Source organism: Miniopterus schreibersii (assembly GCF_964146895.1).
Source record: "Miniopterus schreibersii genome assembly, chromosome: 2".
NCBI lineage: Eukaryota > Metazoa > Chordata > Mammalia > Chiroptera > Miniopteridae > Miniopterus > Miniopterus schreibersii.
The window spans coordinates 23,450,129-23,470,363 of NC_138102.1; the positions used below are offsets into that span (position 1 = coordinate 23,450,129).

Below are 20,235 nucleotides of genomic sequence, written 5' to 3' on the forward strand. Positions count from 1 at the left end.
CAATACTTATGGCAGACCTGGTTATCAATGCCTGGTACTACAGGCTGCAGCAAGGACTATTGTCACAAAATTAGGCATGTGGCTACAGCATGGGTGAGCCTTAGAAACATGCTAGGTGAAAGATGCCATCACAAAGGATCATGTATTGTATGGTTCCATTTATATGAAATGTCCAGAACAGGCAAATCTGTAGAGACAGAAAGTAGATTTGTAGTTGCCTAGGGCTGGAGGGGTTGGGGGTAAAAAAGAGAGTGACTGCTGATGGGGAATGGGGTTGCTTTGGGGGTTGATGAACAAGTTCTAAAATCGATTACAGTTTTGGTTGCACTACTCTGAATGTACCCCAAACCATTAAATTCTATACTTGAAATAGATGAATTGTATGGTGTATGAATTATATCTCAATAGAGCTGTTAAAAAAGATAGGCATGTGAGGTAGCTCCATGATGGAGAGCTTAACCATGGCAATATTGGGATTTAATAAAAAGCAACTTCTGAGAGGAACTTAGAGGTGTAAGTATATCTGTTTTCTGGCATTGGAGCTATAAGGGTCAGAGGTGCTGCCACCTTATTTCTGAAGCTTCTAGTTTTTGAATGTCCATTTTAGGGATTGGTTTATTGCACAGTGAGTCAATGGTCTTATTAGACAACTTCTGCTTGCGTTTGGAGACTTCCATTTTTCCTTTTCTTCCTGGCAGGTCCTTGATCCTGCAGGGATCATGGCTAGTTTGGTAAATGGGTGACCTTGATGCAGTTCTGCTGCCAGAAGGACTGCCACATGTATACTGGGAGATCGTGCCACAATCCTCAACGTGTGTTTTTGAAGTCCCATTTAGTACCATATGAATTGCTGCACTTATAAAGCTAATAATTATAAGGCTTATGATTGTTTTTAGTATGCATTGTCATAAAATGAGAAAATGGTAGGATATCCTTCAGTTGGGCAACAGTAAGATTTTGCTATGGTTTTGAAATCTTTTCTTATTGATGTATTACTGTACCATCCTGCAGGCTGTGGCTCTTTGGCTCTTCCCAAGGTGCATATTGAGCATGGGGCTATTGAGGTTCTTGCTGCAGGTGTACAGAAAACAGAGTATTGGTATAGCTTGCTCACTGATGGCAGGACCAGCTTCCGCACTGGTGCCACCAAAGCCACGGCCAGGGGCAGATGCTGTTGTGGCGGCTGGAGTGGCCAAGGCCAGAGCCGCTGTCCCTGTTGCTGCCAGTGCTGTAGCCTCAGGGCCCTCCACTTTTAGCCTATCCCTGGTTGCTCTTTGGTGCTATCTAGAGCACTAAGGCAAAGGGAGGAGTTAATCCTCAGCACCTGGCAGTCAGTTAATTCACAAACATTTTATTGATTGCCTTCTCTTCCATTCACAAAATCTTAAGTGAGGGCATTGTGCTAGTTATTAGAGTAGAGATTAAAGTGCATGAGGATAGACAAATTTATAATTTAATAAAGAAAAGAGAAAACCTTACACCGACCCTATGGAATACGTCTTTGGTAGGTATGTACCATGGAGTAGTTAGCTGTTTAGAGAGGAGGGCAAGAGCCCCTTGCAGTAGGAAGACTGTAGTGCCTGTGCACCTACGAGAGCACAGGAGCGGGACAGGTGGTCTAACCTAGCTGTAGTGTCAGATGCCTGGAGTGGAGTCATGGGAAAATGGCTGGAAAGGCAGATTAGAGCCAAGTTTCGGAGGACTTTAAATGCCAGGAGTACCTGCGTGACACAGGTGTGCCCCCAGGAGTGTTATTGGACACCTGCTCAGGGCTGGATGCTGCTAGGGGCTCAGTTTCATGATAGCCCTGAAAGTTGGGCATCCATATTCCCATTTTAGAGATGAAGAAACTGAGTCAGACCAAGTGGTCTGCCCAAAGTCACAGAGGTAGTAAATGGCTGAGCTGGAAATTGAATCAGTTTGTCTCCCACATACTATATTAAGCTTGTATTCTCTCTGGAGAGAGAAACATGAAAAAGAAGAGAAGCATGAAACGTGAAGAGAATGTGACATTAACTATCAGGTTGAGCCATATGGAAGTGCAAGTTGTGTAGGTCAGAATGGTCAAGATTGTGACGTCATGTGGTTCAACCTGGTATGATAGCAATTGGCGTTCAGAGGAATGAGAAATCTCTTGGGCAGGAATGGTCCAAAGAGGTTTTGATGAGGAGGTGGGAACAGATCAAGGCCTTGATGTAGACTCTGGGTGGATAGGAAATAAGGAGAGAGAAGGGCAGGGTGAGAGTTGGGGAGGGTGGAGACCAACCTCATGGGCTCGCAGGTGACTTGGGGATATCTATCAGTGGATACATATGTGGGCCTTGGGAGCCTAGAGGAAAATACCATCCATGCTTTGGGCCCTAGGGAGACATTTTCAGAATTGACCCACAGGTTTCTCTGTGTTTGGTCATTGGTTGTGCTGATCCTTCCTGTATGTGCTCTCCCTGCAGGAAACGGGTGAGCAGATTGCTATCAAGCAGTGCCGGCAAGAGCTCAGCCCCCGGAATCGAGAGCGATGGTGCCTGGAGATCCAGATCATGAGAAGGTGAGGTCGGGGAATCAGTACACAGAGCCACTTTGACAGAGCTGCGCCTGTGAGGAGGTAGGGGGGATAAGGGTACTGCTGGAGCTGAGGGGCCATGGGACATTGAAATGAAATCTGGAGGGAGCCAGCTGAACTTTGGGATCTGGAGCAACAGCCCCACCTGCTGCGTATCTCAGTCCCTCAATCAGAATACCAGCCAGACTGTCCAGGTAGATGACTTCTAGAGCAGTGGTGGTTAGTGTCCAACACTGGGCCTTGTCAAGGGCTTTTGGTCAGTTTTATTTGTTATACTAAGGAATTTAAATCAGCCATCTAGTGAATTTTCCTTTGTCAGCAGAAATCCTTTTCCCTCCCATATTTCTAATTCCAAGGTGGCATGTGACTCTCCACTGCTGTGAACCTATTGCTGATACTTATTCCTCCAGTGTGGAGACAGGCCCGTCAGTCCCTAGATGGATGCTGTCCTCCCAGCAACCTCATCAGCTTGGAAGACCTCAAACAGGTGCTCCCTCCACAAACCTCTTAAAAAGGAGAGGTGTCACCTTGTCTGCATGCACACACATGTGCACACACATACACGCACACCATCACCACTCAAATGGCATGAGATTGGAAGTCCCTCTACTTTCTCTGCTTTTAGAAGCAGTTTTGAGGTACAGTGAGGACTTGATAGGGGGCACTCAAAAGAAAATTAAGTTATACTGATGCACTCACAGAGTCCTTGAGTACATGGTGCTAAAAGTAGAGCTGGGTGGATGCTGATTGAGCACCGCAGTGAGTTGCCAGTTCCTGACTTCTATCTTCTTCTTACTCCTGAGGGCCCTTGGCTATTCTAGGCCTTTGTTATAAGGCGAACTTTGCTGAGACATGGATAGAGTGGGGAATGGGTTTGAGCCAAAGCTTGTGCTCCTCCATCACTCGTTTCTCCTCCTCCTTAGGCTCAACCATCCCAATGTGGTGGCTGCCCGGGATGTCCCAGAGGGGATGCAGAACTTGGCTCCCAACGACTTGCCCCTCCTGGCCATGGAATACTGCCAAGGAGGAGATCTTCGAAAGGTGAGGCTTCCAAGATGGCGGGGCACAGCCTGTCTGGACGGGAGCAGTGGGGAGACCTTTCACCTCTTTCATCATCAGGAAGCTCAGGGAGCCACGGTGACTTCAGTGTGATGGCTTTTCCTTGTCAAATCCCCCATCCATGCCCAGAGTGGGGTGTGAATCAGAAGCTCTTACGAGAAAGTCAGGGAAGGGCTCTCTGTACATTCTGCACAGCAATTACTAAAGGAAACAACCACCAGGTTTTGAGTACAGGGAAAGACTGGACACATTCCAAAACAAACTTGTCCTCCCTTGGCATGTCAGGGCCACTTCAGTCTCTCATGTCAGCATCACTGCTGTCTTTATTAGGAGGGATTTTCTCCCACAGATGTGGCAGCAGTGCCCTCAGTGTCACAGAGTGGAGCAGGAAGGGGCCTGGCTTAGAAGTCAGGGAACCCAGCTGGGGTTCCAGAGCTACCACTGACTCACCTCCGGGCTCTGCTTTCTTCCTTCTCACCACAGTGACTTCTCTTCACTAGAACGTACACTTCAGGGTGGGTGATGGCAGCCCTCCCTTATCTTAGGGACAGTGGTGTATGTCTACTTCCCTGATGTTCTCTAAAACAGCATCACACAACCTGCTTTCACACATTGCTTTGTTTGATTTCCAACAGCCCTGTGACATTGGAAAGACAGTTATGATTCCCATGGGGTGGGTGGATATCATGGCCCAGAGAGGTTAGGTGGTTACCACCCTCACACAGTTGCGGTGGCAGAGCTTGGGTCCACAGCCTGTATGAACCCAACTACAGGCCACCTTTCCACCTGTGAAACTGAATGCTGCCATCTAGAATGAGGAGAACTGAAAGCTCTGGACAGAAGAGTTGTTTTTGTATTGAAAAAGGTTTCTCTGTTAGTGCACATCTCCCTCAGCTCTTCACTCTAGAAGAGGGGTTGGGACCGTATAAGGCCCGAGAAATCTGATCTGGCCCTGCCAAGGCAACCGCAGGCAGGACTAGAAATTCAATAAATCTAGGAACTTTTTTCATAGCTAGTTTTTTTTAAAAAATATATCTTTATTTATTTCAGAGAGAGGAAAAGAGAGGGAGAGAGAGAGATAGAAACATCAATGATGAGAGAGTCATTGATCGAGCCCGCAACCCGGGCATGTTCCCTGACCGGGAATCGAACCCCGATCACCTGGATCCTAGGTCAATGCTCAACCACTGACCCACTCCTGGCCGGGCTTTTCATAGCTAATTTTTAAGTTGATAATTTTATATGGCCTGTGAATGATGTTATAAATATCCAAATGGCCCTTGGCAGAAAAAAGGTTCCCCACCCCTGCTCTAGAAGGAGGTTCATGATATTGGGGAGGGGGGATACCCAGGCATTTCTTCTGTCTTCACATGGCAGTTTCCTGGACCCAGTATCATGTGCTGTTCTCATTACTCTTCTGCTCCTTCTGCCACCTTTTTCACAAGGAAACTTTCAGTGAAGGTTGATCCACCCCAGTAACTTTCTCCACCATTGGATGTGGGCACATCCTGGGAGTGTCATGGCAGGATGTGAGCACAGTTGCTGGCATGACCACAGGCAGAGCACTGATAACAGATGAAAAATGGGGAATGTGACAAAGCTTCGATTTTCCTCTTTATTTTCCTAACCTTTGACAATCATCTGATTACTAACTGCAGTTATTTAAGGAGATAAAGCCATGTTGTAATTGAGCAGATGGTTTTTAGAAGGCAGTGTAGGAGGTAGGTGGATGTGACCAGATTATGGAGGGCCCTAAAGCTTAGCAGAGGACTTTAGACTTGATCTTGTAGGTGGCAAAGAGCCAGTCAGCCAGGGAAGAAGATGCACACTTGAGCATGATTGACCTGGCATAGGTGCAGGGTGATCTGGGGAAGCAGGAAGTGATTGCAGCCTAAGTGATCTCTGTCCATGTTGTTACCCACGGGGTGGGGGCTGGGACAACTTGGAGGAGGGTGCTGCTGCCCAGAGCGATGGGGTTCTCTGTGTTCTCTACATGAAATATCCTGCCTTTCCCTCTAAAAAGTTCAAAATCTATACCCTGGTCATAGAGAGACAAGTTTGGCCAGCAGATGAGCAACTGTAAAAGCCAGAACAGATTGAAAGAGTGAAGTCCATATGCCTGGCCCAGGAAATAGACTCTTGGACATTCGTGGTTATAAATTTTAGTTAATTACTGTAAATCTCAATTGGGAAGTTTTTTCTCTGTTGTCTTCATTTGAGGCCAATTTCTGGCAGTATATTGATCCCCTCCATAAGCTGAGAGGGCCAGGAGGGCAAAGGGGTTAAGTGTTTGGGCTCGAGCTTCAGGTACACATGGCTTCATATTCCAGCTCTGCCCTGGAATGGCTGTGTGAGTGGACAGATTGCTGACCACCTCCAATCTCAGGTTCCTCACCCACAAAATGGAAATTCCAACAGTGCTTACCTCAGTGGCAGTGGGCAGGATGCAGACATTGCAGGTAAAGCTACATCCAGCTTATTTGTACAGAGGTTAGCCTAGTGCCAGGAACGTAGTAAGTGCTCACTAAATATTCCCTCCTGTCATCATCACCAGACTGGCAAGATGATATCGGGAAGTGGTCAGAGGGTGTTTTTTAGTGAAAACCTTCCACCCTGCCTTTTGTGGGAAGGTCAGGAGCAGTGGACCAATCGTGGCAGAGCTTAGACTCTGGCCTTTCTCCCTCAAAACTGGAGCACAGGTGAGACTGAAAACTAGAATGACTCAGAGACACCTCATCTGTGTGTGAGTGAGTGCTTCTGGGAGTACTCAGTCCAGCTTCCTCCTTTTTCGCCTTGGGCCAGTTCCTGCCAGTTCTACTGCCCTGGTCCCCAAAGCCTATCAGCCCAGGTCCCCAAAGCCCAGGGCCAGGGTCTGCACTCAGATGGCTTCAGCTGGTAAAAGCCACTTGGGGACTTATTGGTGGTTGGTGACCACTCAGCCTGACACTTCTTTCATCTTCTTGACAGTACCTGAACCAGTTTGAGAACTGCTGTGGTCTGCGGGAAGGAGCCATCCTCACCTTGCTGAGTGACATTGGTAAATCCCAGCCCTGGGAAGTCAGGCCGAGCCCTCCAGAGAGAGTGTGTGGTGCCCCTGTGAGTCCTTGTGGAGCACAGGGGAGATATTTTGGTCCTCTCATCTTTACAGACAGTGTGGGGAGGTCAACAAGGGGCTAGTCAGGTAGGCGCTGAACTCAAATAGATTTCCCTTCCTTCCGGACTAAGTCATGAAGTGAATTATGATGTATTTAGAGTAGCAGATTTCCTTTCCCATTACAAATCTCCCCTCCCTACTTTCCTGGAATGGCCAGCAATGGAGTAGGTTGTCATTTGAATGAACTTCGTCCCTTGGCAGTGAATTTTTCCACTTCCACATTGGCAGCTCTTTTGTCAGCTGAGGGCGTAGGAAAAACTGCCCCTGTGTAATACTTTGGTACTGTTGGTGTCCTCAGATGAGCGTATCTGCGGCACTCTCTGAGAAGACCAGGCTGGTTTCGGAAGAAGAAGAGTAACCTCAGACTGCAGAGGTCAGAAGCAATCCCAAGCTGACTGAGATCTAAAGTTTAGAGTTGTCCAGAGTTGATCACTGAATGTTGCCCTGAGGTTTGGGGAATGATATACCATTTTCATCCCTTTCTCATTGCAACCTTTTTGGAGCTGTATTTTGTTTGCTCACACTTTATTTTTTAGAAAAGCGTCAAACATATAGAAAAGTTGAAAGAGTAATAGAGTGAAACCCACATACTCGCCACTCAGATTCACCCGTTGTTACTGTTTTGCCACAAGCTGTGTTCTTCTGGGTCTTGGCCTGGAAAGATAGGGGGCTTCCAGTCTCTTAGACACTTTGCCTTGCTGCTGTAGGTCTGCCCCTTCTTTACAGTGTGCTACTTTAAAAAAAAAAAGATTTAAAAAAATTTGATTTTTTGAGAGAGAAGAAGGGAGAGGGAGAGAGAGAAACACTGATATGAGAGCGAAACATCAATTGGCCATCTCCCACACTCTACCTACTGGGGATCGAGCATGCAGCCCCAACATGTGCCCTGACTGGGATAGAACCAGCAACCTTTCACAGGACGATGCCCAGCCAACTGAGCCATACTGGCCAGGACACTCTGTGCCACTTGATGAAAGGTGGACAAGAAGGAAACAAATTAGGGCAAAGTCAAGCAGTGACATATTTAAGGTTAGGATCCAAACAATCTGACATAGAAAATTCCATCTCCCTCTATCCTATGACTTTTGAATGGAGTTCACTGTGAGAGCAGTTTGACATTGCACCAATTTGATCTGACTGGGGCGAGCATCCACTGCTGGCCATACTGATCCTTCACGCATTGGCCTGTGTGGGTCTACTGGAAGGATCCTGTCTGTCTACCTAGAGGGTCTAATCCATAGGTCAAGAATCTCACCTGCTTTTTTGACACCTTGTTACATGGCTCACCTATCTACATTTTGCTCAGACGTTTACTTGATTGTATTTTCCCCAGTGGCCAGATCATTAATTTATTCTCTGTTGAGTTGGGTTGAAAGCAGGTTTATAGGATGGGGAATATTCTTTTGCTCTTCATGGGCAACTTTTATTTTGTTTCTTCCTGGTTGGAGCTTCAAGTCATTTTTTAAAATGTTATCCTCGCCAGTATCTTCCTTTCACTCATTTGTGCACTCAGCAAATAGTTATTAAGAAAGTCTTAAATTATTGGCTTAGGTATACATAACTGATTACTTCCTCGAATAACTTTTTACTTCCTCAAGCGATTATTTAGTGATATTAATAGAGCACCTTCTGGTTGTATATTCTTTGGTCTGGGCACATTTGTATATCCAGTTACCACTGACTTGTGGGGTAGCTTTTATATTATTTATTACCTATTCAAGTTTTACGTGTTTGTTATACGTAAATCAGAATAACCTAGACAGGTAAACTGCCAAGGGCTTATGTTGTCCAGTTCTCCTATAGGTGAATGAATAGTAAAGTTCTCTAGGTCACTGATTCCCTATCTTTCCTCTCTGTGACCCCAAATTGGAAATAATGAGGCTTTGAAGTATTAGTACACAAGAATTAAATTCTTGGAGGTAGAGATTTTAATCATTGCTATATCTTCAGCATCTGGAACAGTAGTACCTTATATAGCAGCTTCTTTATAATCATTTGTCGAATGAATGAAACAAACCCCAAGGGAAATTTAAATAAATAAGGACCTATTAAAAAGGAACATATCCACATATATGTAACACTCCCGGGTCAAATACCAGCTCTTTCACTTATTGGCAGTGTGTACACTCTGGTTTCTCTTTAGATCGTATAAATCTTTCGCCTTTTCACTTATTGGCAGTGTGACCATAGGCATGTTACTTAATTTTTAGGAACATCAGTTTTATTAGCTATGAAATGGGACTATTACTTACCTTATTAGAATTGTTATGAGGGTAAAATGAGATGATATACATAAAGCTCCTGGTAGAATGTGCAGTCAGCAAGTGTTAGTTCCTTTCTCATTTCCTTCCTTCTCTGGATTTGGATTTATAGAGTCCCTTTTGAAGAACTTGCATCACCCTGATTTGGGCATTGACCTGAGATTGGGATCCAGTGAACCAGGCAGGTGGCTGTCTTATGAGACTTCCCTTCCTCAGATCCATTCTTATCTCAGCCACCTTTTGGATGCAGTTACAACCCCTGACTTTGTGGTTGTGGTGAAGGTGGCTGATAAACTTGCATTTTACTTTCATTTCCATTTCTGATTTGTGTACAATATTTATCAAATTTATTTCTTTTGCAAGGATTTTGTCACTGAGCCAGAGTTAAAAAGCTTTTCTTGGAGCTCATCTCACATAACTTTTGTATTCTGAAACATTTCCTGAGCATATTTTGTTCCAGTTTGTTTCAAGTGCTGGCGCCTCGTTCCCTTTGTTGGAATTACCACTTCTGATCTCTGCCAGGTTGACTTCAGATAAGCAGCAGAGCCACACCCTTGACTGCTGGGCCCAGATTCATTGCCTTCTCTTCTGGGTTACACCTGTTTACTCCCCTCCCTCCCATCATCTGTGCCACTAACCTCCCAGAGATGCCCACTCAGAGCAGCGCCAAGATAATAGACACAGGTAGGATTTTCCCAGTGAACTTTAAATTGCCCAAGACGATATTGCAGTGTACATATGAGGAAATGAGCAGGTGCCTGGCTAGCACATGGGTGAGCCCTGTTTGCTGTGCCAGGACAGGCCTGTTAAACCATTGTCTTATGCTGGTAAGAGATCCGGAGACAGGTGCAGAGTAGCTGGAACTTATTTGTCTTCCCATTAATGTGATCCTAAAATAGCTCAAGAAAGTTGTATCTCAGTGGACTCTGTTGGAACAGTCTTGCTCATTAATCTTTGGAAAACATTGGCGTGTGTTTCCTTCTGCCAGTAGAGGAGCAGACTCCTGGGCACTCAAGATTGAGGTACAGATTGCTGCACTCTGGAGTTCCACATCTCCCCTCTCAAGGGTGGGGACCTGCCCATGCCTGGGTCAGCTAGGTGGTCCAGTTGTGCATTAACCAGGGCCTTATCTGGTCTGAGATCTGATTCAATTTTCCCCAATTCTCCAGGTGGCTGGTTTACTGTGGTGACTGACCATCCTGTCCTTTGAGACTTAGGAACTTCACTCCCCAATTTTGTCTGTGCTTCTTTCTTTGAGTCACCATCTCTGTCCTTATTAGAGCTGCTCCTAGCAGGTGTCCAGTACTTCAACATTTCAAAGAGAACACAGGGCTTGAAGAGAACTCCATTCTGGAAATCAGAAAATTGGGCTCTCTATTTAATATTTCTCTAATTTTGGATTTATAACAAAAGAGAATCACCTGGTCTCAGAAATTCAGATCATTTGTATATGAAGTAGGTTGGAAAGCATAAATAACCAGATTAATGAATATAATAATATTAGAAGACAAGACAACTAGCTTTCAGTTCTGCCTTCTCTACTTTCCCAGCTCTGTCTCCTTGTGCAAGGACCTTTTTGGTCTATTTATCTTTCCATTTCTTCTTAATGGAAAACTATGGTAACTTTCTGGGCCTATCAAAAAAAAAAAAAATTGTTAAAAACAGAAAGAGGGATTTCAGCTAGATAACTTAGAGAAGGTCCCTTCTAACTCTAACTATTCCATTTTCATTATTCAGGTAGCTGATTTTCAGAACAGTTGCCCTAGAATGTCTTTTTTTTTTTTTTAATATGTTTTTATTGATTTTAGAGAGAGAGGAAGGGAGAGGGAGAGAGAAATATCAATCAGCTGCCTCCTGCACGCCCCCTACTGGGGATCGAGCCCTCAACCTGGGCATGTGCTCTGACAGAATCGAACCAGTGACCTCTTGGTGGGACAATGCTCAACCAACTGAGCCACATCAGCCAGAGCACCCCAGAATGTCTTGATGTTCACTCCATTGTTCTATCCTGACTGCTTCCCACAGGTTCTCTCCACTCTCCCTTAATGCATCATTCTGCCCAGAGCTTTGCTTGATGCATTCTTTTATTTCTGCTCCATCCTGTTTGTCTCTGGACTGACCACCCGCTATTTTCCAGTATTCTGACTGCCAGGCCATTCTCATGACATCTGTATCAACTACATCTTCAAAATCTGTATGCTCAGCTCTGACCTCTTTCTGCCAATTTTGAATCTCATTTCTTAGAATCTGCCCCTCTTCCTGCTCCACACAGCCTCCTATTTAAAAAGTCTCGAAATCCTTTCAACCTTCCTTTGTGTTGTATATCCCATTTTTGCTTTCTGTTTCTACTTCATCAACTGATTGTGTCACAGCAAATTACTGTAATGACTTCCTACCTAACCTACTCATCCCCATTTTATTAACTTGTCTTTCATTCCGAACGACACCTTCATCATAACCCATCATTAGATTAAGGCCAAACTCTTAACCTTGCATTCTCCTGATCCACTGTAGCCAACTTCACATGTACATGGCTCTGGAAACCCACTTTTCAATCCTGCTAGCCTTTGCACATGCCTCTTCTTTGAGAATGCTACTCCTGCACCTCCCCAACAACCCTAGGCCTTCTTATTTTTGAGGCACAGCTTTAGACTTGCCCCTTCCATGGGAACTGCCCTGACCTGTGGCTCACAGTGGCTCTCTCTCTCATGGCTTTCTTTTCCCCTTTCTGCCTACTCCACTCGGCACCTGGCATCTCTGCTTTTTTCACGTGATCTCAGCCTGTGGTTGACAATAAGGACTGGCTTCTGCGCTTGGGGCCTGTTGAACAGACTTTGTGCTGTCAATGAAGAAAATGCTTTGATTCACTGGCACATTTTCCACAATACCTAGCAAACAGAAGACACTTTATAAGTTTCTAGTTGAATAGATGAGAGAATGGCTTTTCACTTTTCTCTTAGCACTTGGCCTGACTGCCTTGCAACCTTGCTGATTAGTCATAGGGACTATTTTAGCTGAGAAACCTTTAGCTGGACTAAATCTTTCTCCACATGTCTGCACTTGGCCTTCCAATCTGTTTATTTGGAAAGTCCAGTGACACCAAAATTACTAGCACATAGTAAGCACATGGTCAATTTTTATTGAGTGAACAAACATCCTGTTGCCCTTCTTACTCATTGGTAACTTAAATCACCAATTGGTAGTTGCCTTTTCTGTCTCTTCTAATCTCTATCAGCCTTTTGGTCCATTTATCTTTCCATTTCTCCTCTATGGAATGTATCCCAAACAAAAAATGTTCTTGAGGGAGCTTGGTAATCCCTTTGATTTTGGAGTGTGGCAAGTAGGGACTTATGGACACAACCCTTCTAAACCTTTCTCTACAAGGAGTCTAGCTGGTCCCATCTGTTTCCTAATTTGTGGCTTGTAATTTAAAAAAAACATACAGGATCTGTGATTTGGGATTCTGGTTTATTAATAAGAACTCCATGTGTGTCACATTCTTCAGTTATATATTTGTCCACCTCGTGAGCTAAGGGAAAGCTGGGCTAAGTACCTGGATGCCAGTCCTGATGAGGATAATAAGAGGAGGTTGTCGTTTTCCTGCGGCAGGTCCTTAACTTGGACTCTTTGTATGCACTGTTTGTCCTAGGAATTCTTTTCTGTAATTGAAACATGAGAAATGAACTTTTAGGCTTTGATCCTTGTGGTGTGGTTTTCAATTTTTATACATGTGTATTATCACTATTGCTAGAAGTTTAGACTTTTTAAATAAACTTTCAAATGCAAAAGCATTTTTCCTAATCTCAGATTCTTGTTTTCTACCTGATTTAAATCAAATTAGGTTCTCGTGGCTTGAGACAATTTTGATTTATTTTATGATGCTCTTCAGGTACTGTTTTGTAAAATGTAGCACAGTCAGGCTGAACTAATCTTTTTAAGGACTGATTCTGTAAGGGGAGCTATTTAAGAGGTCTTGCATATCAAAGTTTTGACTGTTTCACTCAGTCCAAGAAACTATACACAACAATACCTGTAGGATTCTTTAATTTCCATCTTTAAGTTGACAAATATATTTGAGAATAAATGGCTGCCCGAAAATGAAGATTAAAGTTTGTTATGTACACTTGCTTAAGCATAAAAATAGATAGCTATTAATAATAATCAGTGGATTGAGTGACCAACCTGCCATCCCTCCTCACTGAAGATCTGGTGACAGTTCTTAATCAGCATGGTATAGACAATGGTTCTTTCAGTCTGATCTGAGCTCTTCTTCCTCACTGGGGGGCCGTGTGGGATATTTCACCTGCTCATGACCTGTTATTTGCACTGAGACGTTCATATCTAGCTTCAGAGGCCTTGTCTTAGTCTGAGCATGTGTGCTTGATCAAAATACAGTGAGTCTCACCTTTCATACATTCTGCTTTTGAACACATGAACCCACACTTTTGTATATTATACCCTGACACTCTTGTCATATACTCAAACAGGCCTTTTGTAAATCGGTCAGTAAACATCTTGAGTTATTGCACGTCAGTGCTTCTCGACGGCCACTAGTTCAGTTTCAACAGCACCAACCCTGTCTGCAAGGTTGTGTTTGTGCAATTATTACAGTGTTATATTATACTTTGCTTTGATTCTTTAATAAAAATTAGTAAAACAAAAATGAAAATGTGGTAAGAAGCATTGGTCTTTATTTAATTTTTTCAGATTTGTTCAACTTTTTATTTATTTATTTATTTATTTATTTATTTATTTATTTATTTATTTATTATGTTTCTTTATCTTTATTGTTGAGACCATTACAGATGTCCCCCTTTTAACCCCACTGATCCCCTCCACCCCACATCCATCCCATCCCCAGGCCCTCCCCACACCAATGTCCACGTCCATGGGCCATGTCCATAAACATACAAGTTGCCTGATTAATCTCTTCCCACCCACACCCCCCTCCCTACCTTCCCTCTGAGATCCCTCAGTTTGTTCCAAGCTTCTATGTCTCTGGATCCACTTTGTTCATCAGTTTATTTTGTTTATTATATTCCACATATAAGTGAGATCATTTGGTACTTGTCCTTCTCTGACTGACTCATTTCACTTGGCATAATACTCTCTAGTTCCCTCCATGCTGTGCCAAAGGCCAAAAGTTCCTTCCTCTTCATAGCTGCATAGTGCTCCATGGTGTAAATGTGCCACAGCTTGTTTTATCCACTCATCAACTGATGGGTACTTGGGCTGTTTCCAAATCTTAGCTATTGTGAATTGCACTGCTATGAACATAGGGGAGCATAAGTTCTTCGTGATTGATGTTTGGGGTTCCTTAGGATATATTCCTAGAAGTGGAATCACTGGGTCAAATGGCAGGTCAATTTTTAATCTTTTGAGGAAACTCCATACTGCTTTCCATAGTGGCTGCACCAGTCTGCAGGATGCCCTTTTCTCCACACCCTCGCCAGCACTTGTAGTTCATTGACTTGTTGATGGTAGCCATTCTGACAGGTGTGAAGTGATACCTCATTGTGGTTTTAATTTGCATCTCTATGATGATTAGCGACGTTGAGCACTTTTTCATATGTCTCTTAGCCATTTGTATGCCCTCTTTGGAGAAGTGTCTATTTAGGTCCATTGCCCATTTTTTAATTGGATTGTTTGTGTTCCTTTTGTTAAGTTGTATAAGTTCCTTATATATTTTGATATTAACCCTTTATCCGATGTGTCATTGGCAAATATGTTCTCCCATACAGTGGGCTCCCTTTTCGTTTTGTTGGTTTCCTTTGCTATGCAGAAGCTTTTTATTTTGATGCAGTCCCATTTGTTTATTTTCTCCTTAGTTTCTCTTACCCTAGGAGATGTATCAGCAAACATATTGCTATGAGAGATGTCTGAGATTCCACTGCCTATGTTTTCCTCTAGGATTCTTATGGTTTCATGCCTTACATTTACGTCTTTTATCCATTCTGAATTTATTTTTGTGTATGGTGTAAGTTGGTGGTCCAGTTTCATTTTTTTGCATGTATCTGTCCAATTTTTCCAACACCATTTATTGATAAGACTGTCATCACTCCACTGTATGTTCTTGCCTCCTTTGTCAAATATTAATAGACCATAATGGCATGGGTCAATTTCTGGGTTCTCTATTCTGTTCATTTGGTCAATATGTCTGTTCTTGTGCCAGTACCAGGCTGTTTTGATTACAGTGGCTTTGTAGTATAACTTGATATCTGGTATTGTGATCCCTCCAACTTTGTTCTTTCTCAAGATTGCCGTGGCCATTCGGGGTATTTTTTGGTTCCAGATAAATTTTCGAAGTGTTTTTTCTAGATTTATGAAATATGCTGTTGGTATTTTAATAGGGATTGCATTGAATTTATAGATTGTTTTTGGTAATATGGACATTTTAATGATGTTAATTCTTCCAATCCATGAACATGGTATATTTTCCCATTTGTTTATATCTTCCTCTATTTCTTTTTTTAGTGTCCTGTAGTTTTCTGAGTAAAGGTCTTTTACATCTTTGGTTAAGTTTATTCCTAGGTATCTTATTTTTTTAGTTGCAATGGTAAATGGAATTTTTTTTTAGTTTCTGTTTCTTCTCAGAAACAGTTCATTATTGGTGTATAAAAATGCCATCGATTTCTGGGTGTTAATTTTATATCCTGCTACCTTGCTGAATTCATTTATTAAATCTAGTAGTTTTTGGTGGAGTCTTTAAGATTCTCTATGTACAATATCATGTCATCTGCAAATAATGACAGTTTTGTTTCTTCCTTTCCAATTTGGATGCCTTTTCTTCTTGTCTAATTGCTGTGGCTAGTTCTTCCAGTACTATGTTGAATAAGATGGTGAAAGTAGACACCCCTGTCTTGTTCCTGTTCTTAGGGGAAATGGTTTTAGTTTTTGCCCATTGAATATGATATTGGCTGTAGGTTTGTCATATATGGCCTTTATTATGTTGAAGTATGATCCCTCTATTCCCACTTTGCTGAGAGTTTTTATCAAAATGGGTGTTAGATTTTATCTAATGCTTTTTCTGCATCTATTGATATGATCATGTGATTTTTATCTTTCAATTTGTTTATGTGATGTATCACGTTTATTGGTTTGCGAATATTGTACCAGCCTTGCATCCCTGGAATAAATCCCACTTGGTCATGGTGTATGATCTTTTTAATATATTGCTGGATCCAATTTGCTAATATTTTGCTGAGGATTTTAGTGTCTGTGTTCATCAGGGATATTTGCCTATAATTCTCTTTCTTTGTAGTGTCTATATCTGGTTTTGGAATTAAGCTAATGCTGGTATCGTAAAAAGAGTTTGAAAGTGTTCCTTCCTCTTGGATTTTTTGAAATAGTTTGAGGAGGATAGGTGTTAATTCTTCTTTGAATATTTGGTAAAACTCCCCTGTGAAGCCATTCGGGCCAGGGCTTTTGTGTGCTGGGGGTCTTTAAAAGTTAGTAAAATACCACTAGCTGGTTTGGCTCAGTGGTTAGAGCATTGCCCTTGGACTGAATGGTCTCGGGTTGATTCCAGTCAAGGGCATGTACCTAGGTTGCAGGCCCTATCCCTGGCCCCAGTGTGGGGCATTTATGGAAGGCAGCCAATCGCTGTGTCTCTATCACATTGATGTTTTTATCTCTCTCTCTCTCCCCTCCTTCCACTCTCTCTGAAAAGCAATGGAAAAAATATCCTCGGGTGAGGATTAAAAAAAAAAGAAGTACAATAGAGAACAAGATGGAGTAGAATTTTTTAGGCATTGAAAGGAGCAAGTCTTTCACTTCATTTGGGCAGTCAGTGGATCTATGCCAACCTATTGGATTCAGTTATGAAAGAAAATAAGAATAAGGAGCACATATGAAATGCTGGAACTGCATGGTTAAAGGCTGAGTTTAAAAGGGTAGATGTAATTAGGGGTTTTATAATACAACATAATGTTCTGAGATGAAACTGCCTGAATCAGGTGGTAGTTAGTTGTTTAGCGTCTTACTTTGACTTTGAACTGTGTTTTCAGGAAATGTTTGACATGAAAGTCTATACAGTATGTCTGATCACTGGTGGTTATGGAAGGCAGAGCAGACAGGAATAGCTGCACGGGGTAGGGGCTGCCCACCTCCCTGGCTAACCAGCACTCTCAGTCTGGCTTCATGAGTTTGTTTATCCTTGTTAAACCTCTCTTTGTGTTGTTATTGCATTTGTTTTTGGATTTATTTTTTTGTAGCAAAAACCCAGATCATACTATTAGCTTGGAAGTACATCCTTGACATTCCTGAGTTGTACTATGTATAGCTGAGTTATATCATCTATAAACCTAAATTATTTTAAAATGTTGCCTATTATGTTCATGACTTTCATCAATTATTGATGACTTTCATCGATCAGTTTGTTTTTGGCTATTTTACGTCATGCAATAAGCATCCTAATTCGTGTGTTATGATGCTTTTGGTTTTACAAACTAGACTACCACAGGTGGAAATCATGGGTTAAGCTAAATGTATATTTTAAAATTTAATAGATATTGCTGTATTCCCCCCCCTCCCCAAAGGTATGGCAATTTTTACTCCTTCCAGCAATGTAAGGAAGTGCCTTTTATTTCTCATCTAAAATTCCTGTCAGTTGAAGAGGTGAAAAAACGCATTTCTTTGTGCTTTAACTTGCGCTTTTTTGACCACTTGTGATCTTGAGCAGCTTTCTGCATTGCTCGCCATCTGCCTTTCTTCTTCTGTGAGTTGTCTTTTTTTCCTGTTGGGTTGCTTTCTTATGGACTTCTAAGAGCTTTTTGTCTATTAGGTATATTTACTCTTTGGCATATGTGTTGCAGATATTTTTTCCCCTAGCCCTTTTGTCTTGATATTGTGAATAGTATCTTTTGTCATAAACTTTAAAACCCTTTCTATGTTATTTGTATTGCTTTTCTTTATGCCATACACTTTTCTTCATTTACTACTACTTTTTTTTTGCTAAATTTATCCCTTGGTATTTTAGAGTTTCTGTTGCTAATGTGAATGGGATTTTTTTCTTTTTTCAACTGGATATAACCGATATAGAGAGCTATCGATTTGTATATACTTGTGTTGCTTCCAAATAACTTACTAAAGTCTTTCCAGTTTTTAGCCTATTGAGTTTTCTAGGCATATAGTCATATCATCTCCAAATAAAGATAATTTTATCTTCTTCCAATACTTATTCCTTTTTTTCTTTTGTAGTACAATCAGCTAGAAACTACTGTTAAAGTTATTAAAACCTGTCTTACGAGTAAAAATCATATCCTGCTTGGAATTTGAGCTGAAGATGCGCCCCCACCCCCACCCCCGTTGCTTTGTGCTATGACCCTCCTGTGTATCTTCAAAGCCAGTGTTGTGCAGGCTTCTTCCTTCCCGACTAGACTCTGAGCTCCTTAAAGCTGGGGATCACATCTTTATTTTATGTCCCTCACAGAACCTAGCAGACAACTGAGCTGTCAGATGTGCTGAGCGTGCTTCTGTTCTCTTCTTCAGTGCTCCCCACTTCTTCCTTGAGGCTAGCCCCGACCTTTTTGGGCTCTAGATCAGATGTCCAAAGTGCACTTTGTCCAGAGGGCCCTTCTCCCTTACCCACCCTATAGAATTTAGGGTTTTGAGCCTCTACACCAGAGGAGTTCCCCTTCTCAAACTTGATCAGCATCACCTGGAGAGCTTGTTAAAACACAGATTTCAGGATCACCCCCAAAGTTTCTGATTCAGTAGGTCTGGTATGGGACCCGAGAACTTTGCATTTCTGACAGGTTTGGATGCGACTGGTCCAGGCAGTGCAATTTGAGAACTACTGCTCTATCTAGACTGTAGTTGGTGACCTCAAGGATGCGACACTACAAGCTCTTTGCATGAAAAAGCCAGATTCTTGTGGTGGTCCAAGTTCTGCTCACATAGCCAGGTCTCCTTCACTTCACCTAGGGGCATCTGCCCAGGCCCCATCCCTCCACCTGAATCTGGGGGTCAGACTGTGGGTCAGGCGCACACAATATTCATCTTTCAAAGCATAAGTGATTTTGAAATGAAAAGCATTTCTTTAGGCATGATGAAAACTCATTTCCCTTTCCACCCTCTCAGCCTCTGCACTTAGATACCTTCACGAAAACAGAATCATCCATCGGGATCTAAAGCCAGAAAACATCGTCCTTCAGCAAGGAGAGCAAAGAGTGAGTGACCCTCCTGAGACTTGGAAAGTCCTGGGGACTGGCTCAGGGAAGTTGCTTTGGTGGAGAAGGAACAAGTTTTGCATGTTTGTTTATATTTCTGTTCCCTTGAATGTGTATTTGCTTTGATTCTCTGGGAATGCTTTTTGATTTGAAACAAAATTCGGCAAAAAGTTTTGCTTGCAGATTGAGGCAAGTTTGAATGGATCGCATTGTTAATGGTCCAAATGTCAGGAATCTGATAAGGAAAATAATGTTATTCTTCCCACCCCCAACCCTAACCTTTGGGACTAGCACTTCTCGGAAATAGACTTTTTGTTTTCCATTTGTTTGAGAGCGGCCACTTTTGATGCTATTATGGAAACCAACTCTAAGTTGGCTCGTGGTGTGGCTGAGAAGAGGCATTTGGAGCTGGCACCTGCCCGTGGAGCCTGGTCCAGCCTGCAGCTTCCCCAGAGCTCTTAGTCACCCTCTTCAGTGGCCCTCCTGCATAGGTGTGGTGGTGACTTCCCCATGGGGCTTGGTGCTGTGCTTTTTCACGGCCCTCTTTGTTTAGCTGGGGTGATGAACTAGAGGTTCAGCTGAGAGGCATATAGTAATTCAACTGTGGGTCACTTAATCTCTCTGATGCAGCTGCCATCAGCATTCTAGCTTCATCCGTGACTATCACAGCACTCACCTTTGTTTCAGTTCATACCCATTCTTGCCATTGGTTTTAAGAGCTGAGACCTAAAGGTATTTACTTCTGAGAAGGGGCTGTCCTGGTCTTTCACATCATAAAGTCCAGGTTTAGCAATGTTGAGGGCTGGTACATGGTCCATTAATATTGATTGGCCTTCCTCTGGTAATTGGTCACAGAGCAAAGGAGAACATATGCCTTTTTCCAGCATTTTTCCAGCATATGTTTGTTTCCTTTTGCCCTAAATTTACCATGTCGAAGGCATTCTCCTGTGTATTTGGTGGTTCTTAGGAGCTTAGGATCTAATACCACCTGGGAATTCAGATATATCCTCTGCTCTGTCAAACATTCAGAAT

The 20,235-nt window shown here is 42.7% G+C and overlaps 1 protein-coding gene across 6 annotated transcripts in view; it reads left to right on the forward strand.

The window, feature by feature from the left end:
* Nucleotides 1-20,235, forward strand: part of IKBKB (inhibitor of nuclear factor kappa B kinase subunit beta) — a 52,363-nt gene that overhangs the window by 9,604 nt on the left and 22,524 nt on the right. For 4 of the 6 annotated variants that reach the window (XM_081130082.1, XM_081130079.1, XM_081130080.1 and 1 more), the window contains exons 3-6: nucleotides 2,451-2,545; nucleotides 3,484-3,601; nucleotides 6,587-6,656; nucleotides 19,115-19,203. In XM_081130082.1, coding sequence (XP_080986208.1) covers nucleotides 2,451-2,545; nucleotides 3,484-3,601; nucleotides 6,587-6,656; nucleotides 19,115-19,203 — 372 coding nt within the window. Of the gene's footprint in view, nucleotides 1-2,450; nucleotides 2,546-2,916; nucleotides 3,048-3,483; nucleotides 3,602-6,586; nucleotides 6,657-19,114; nucleotides 19,204-20,235 lie in introns of those variants that run through there. The other 2 variants (XM_081130083.1, XM_081130084.1) reach the window with 2 other exon arrangements.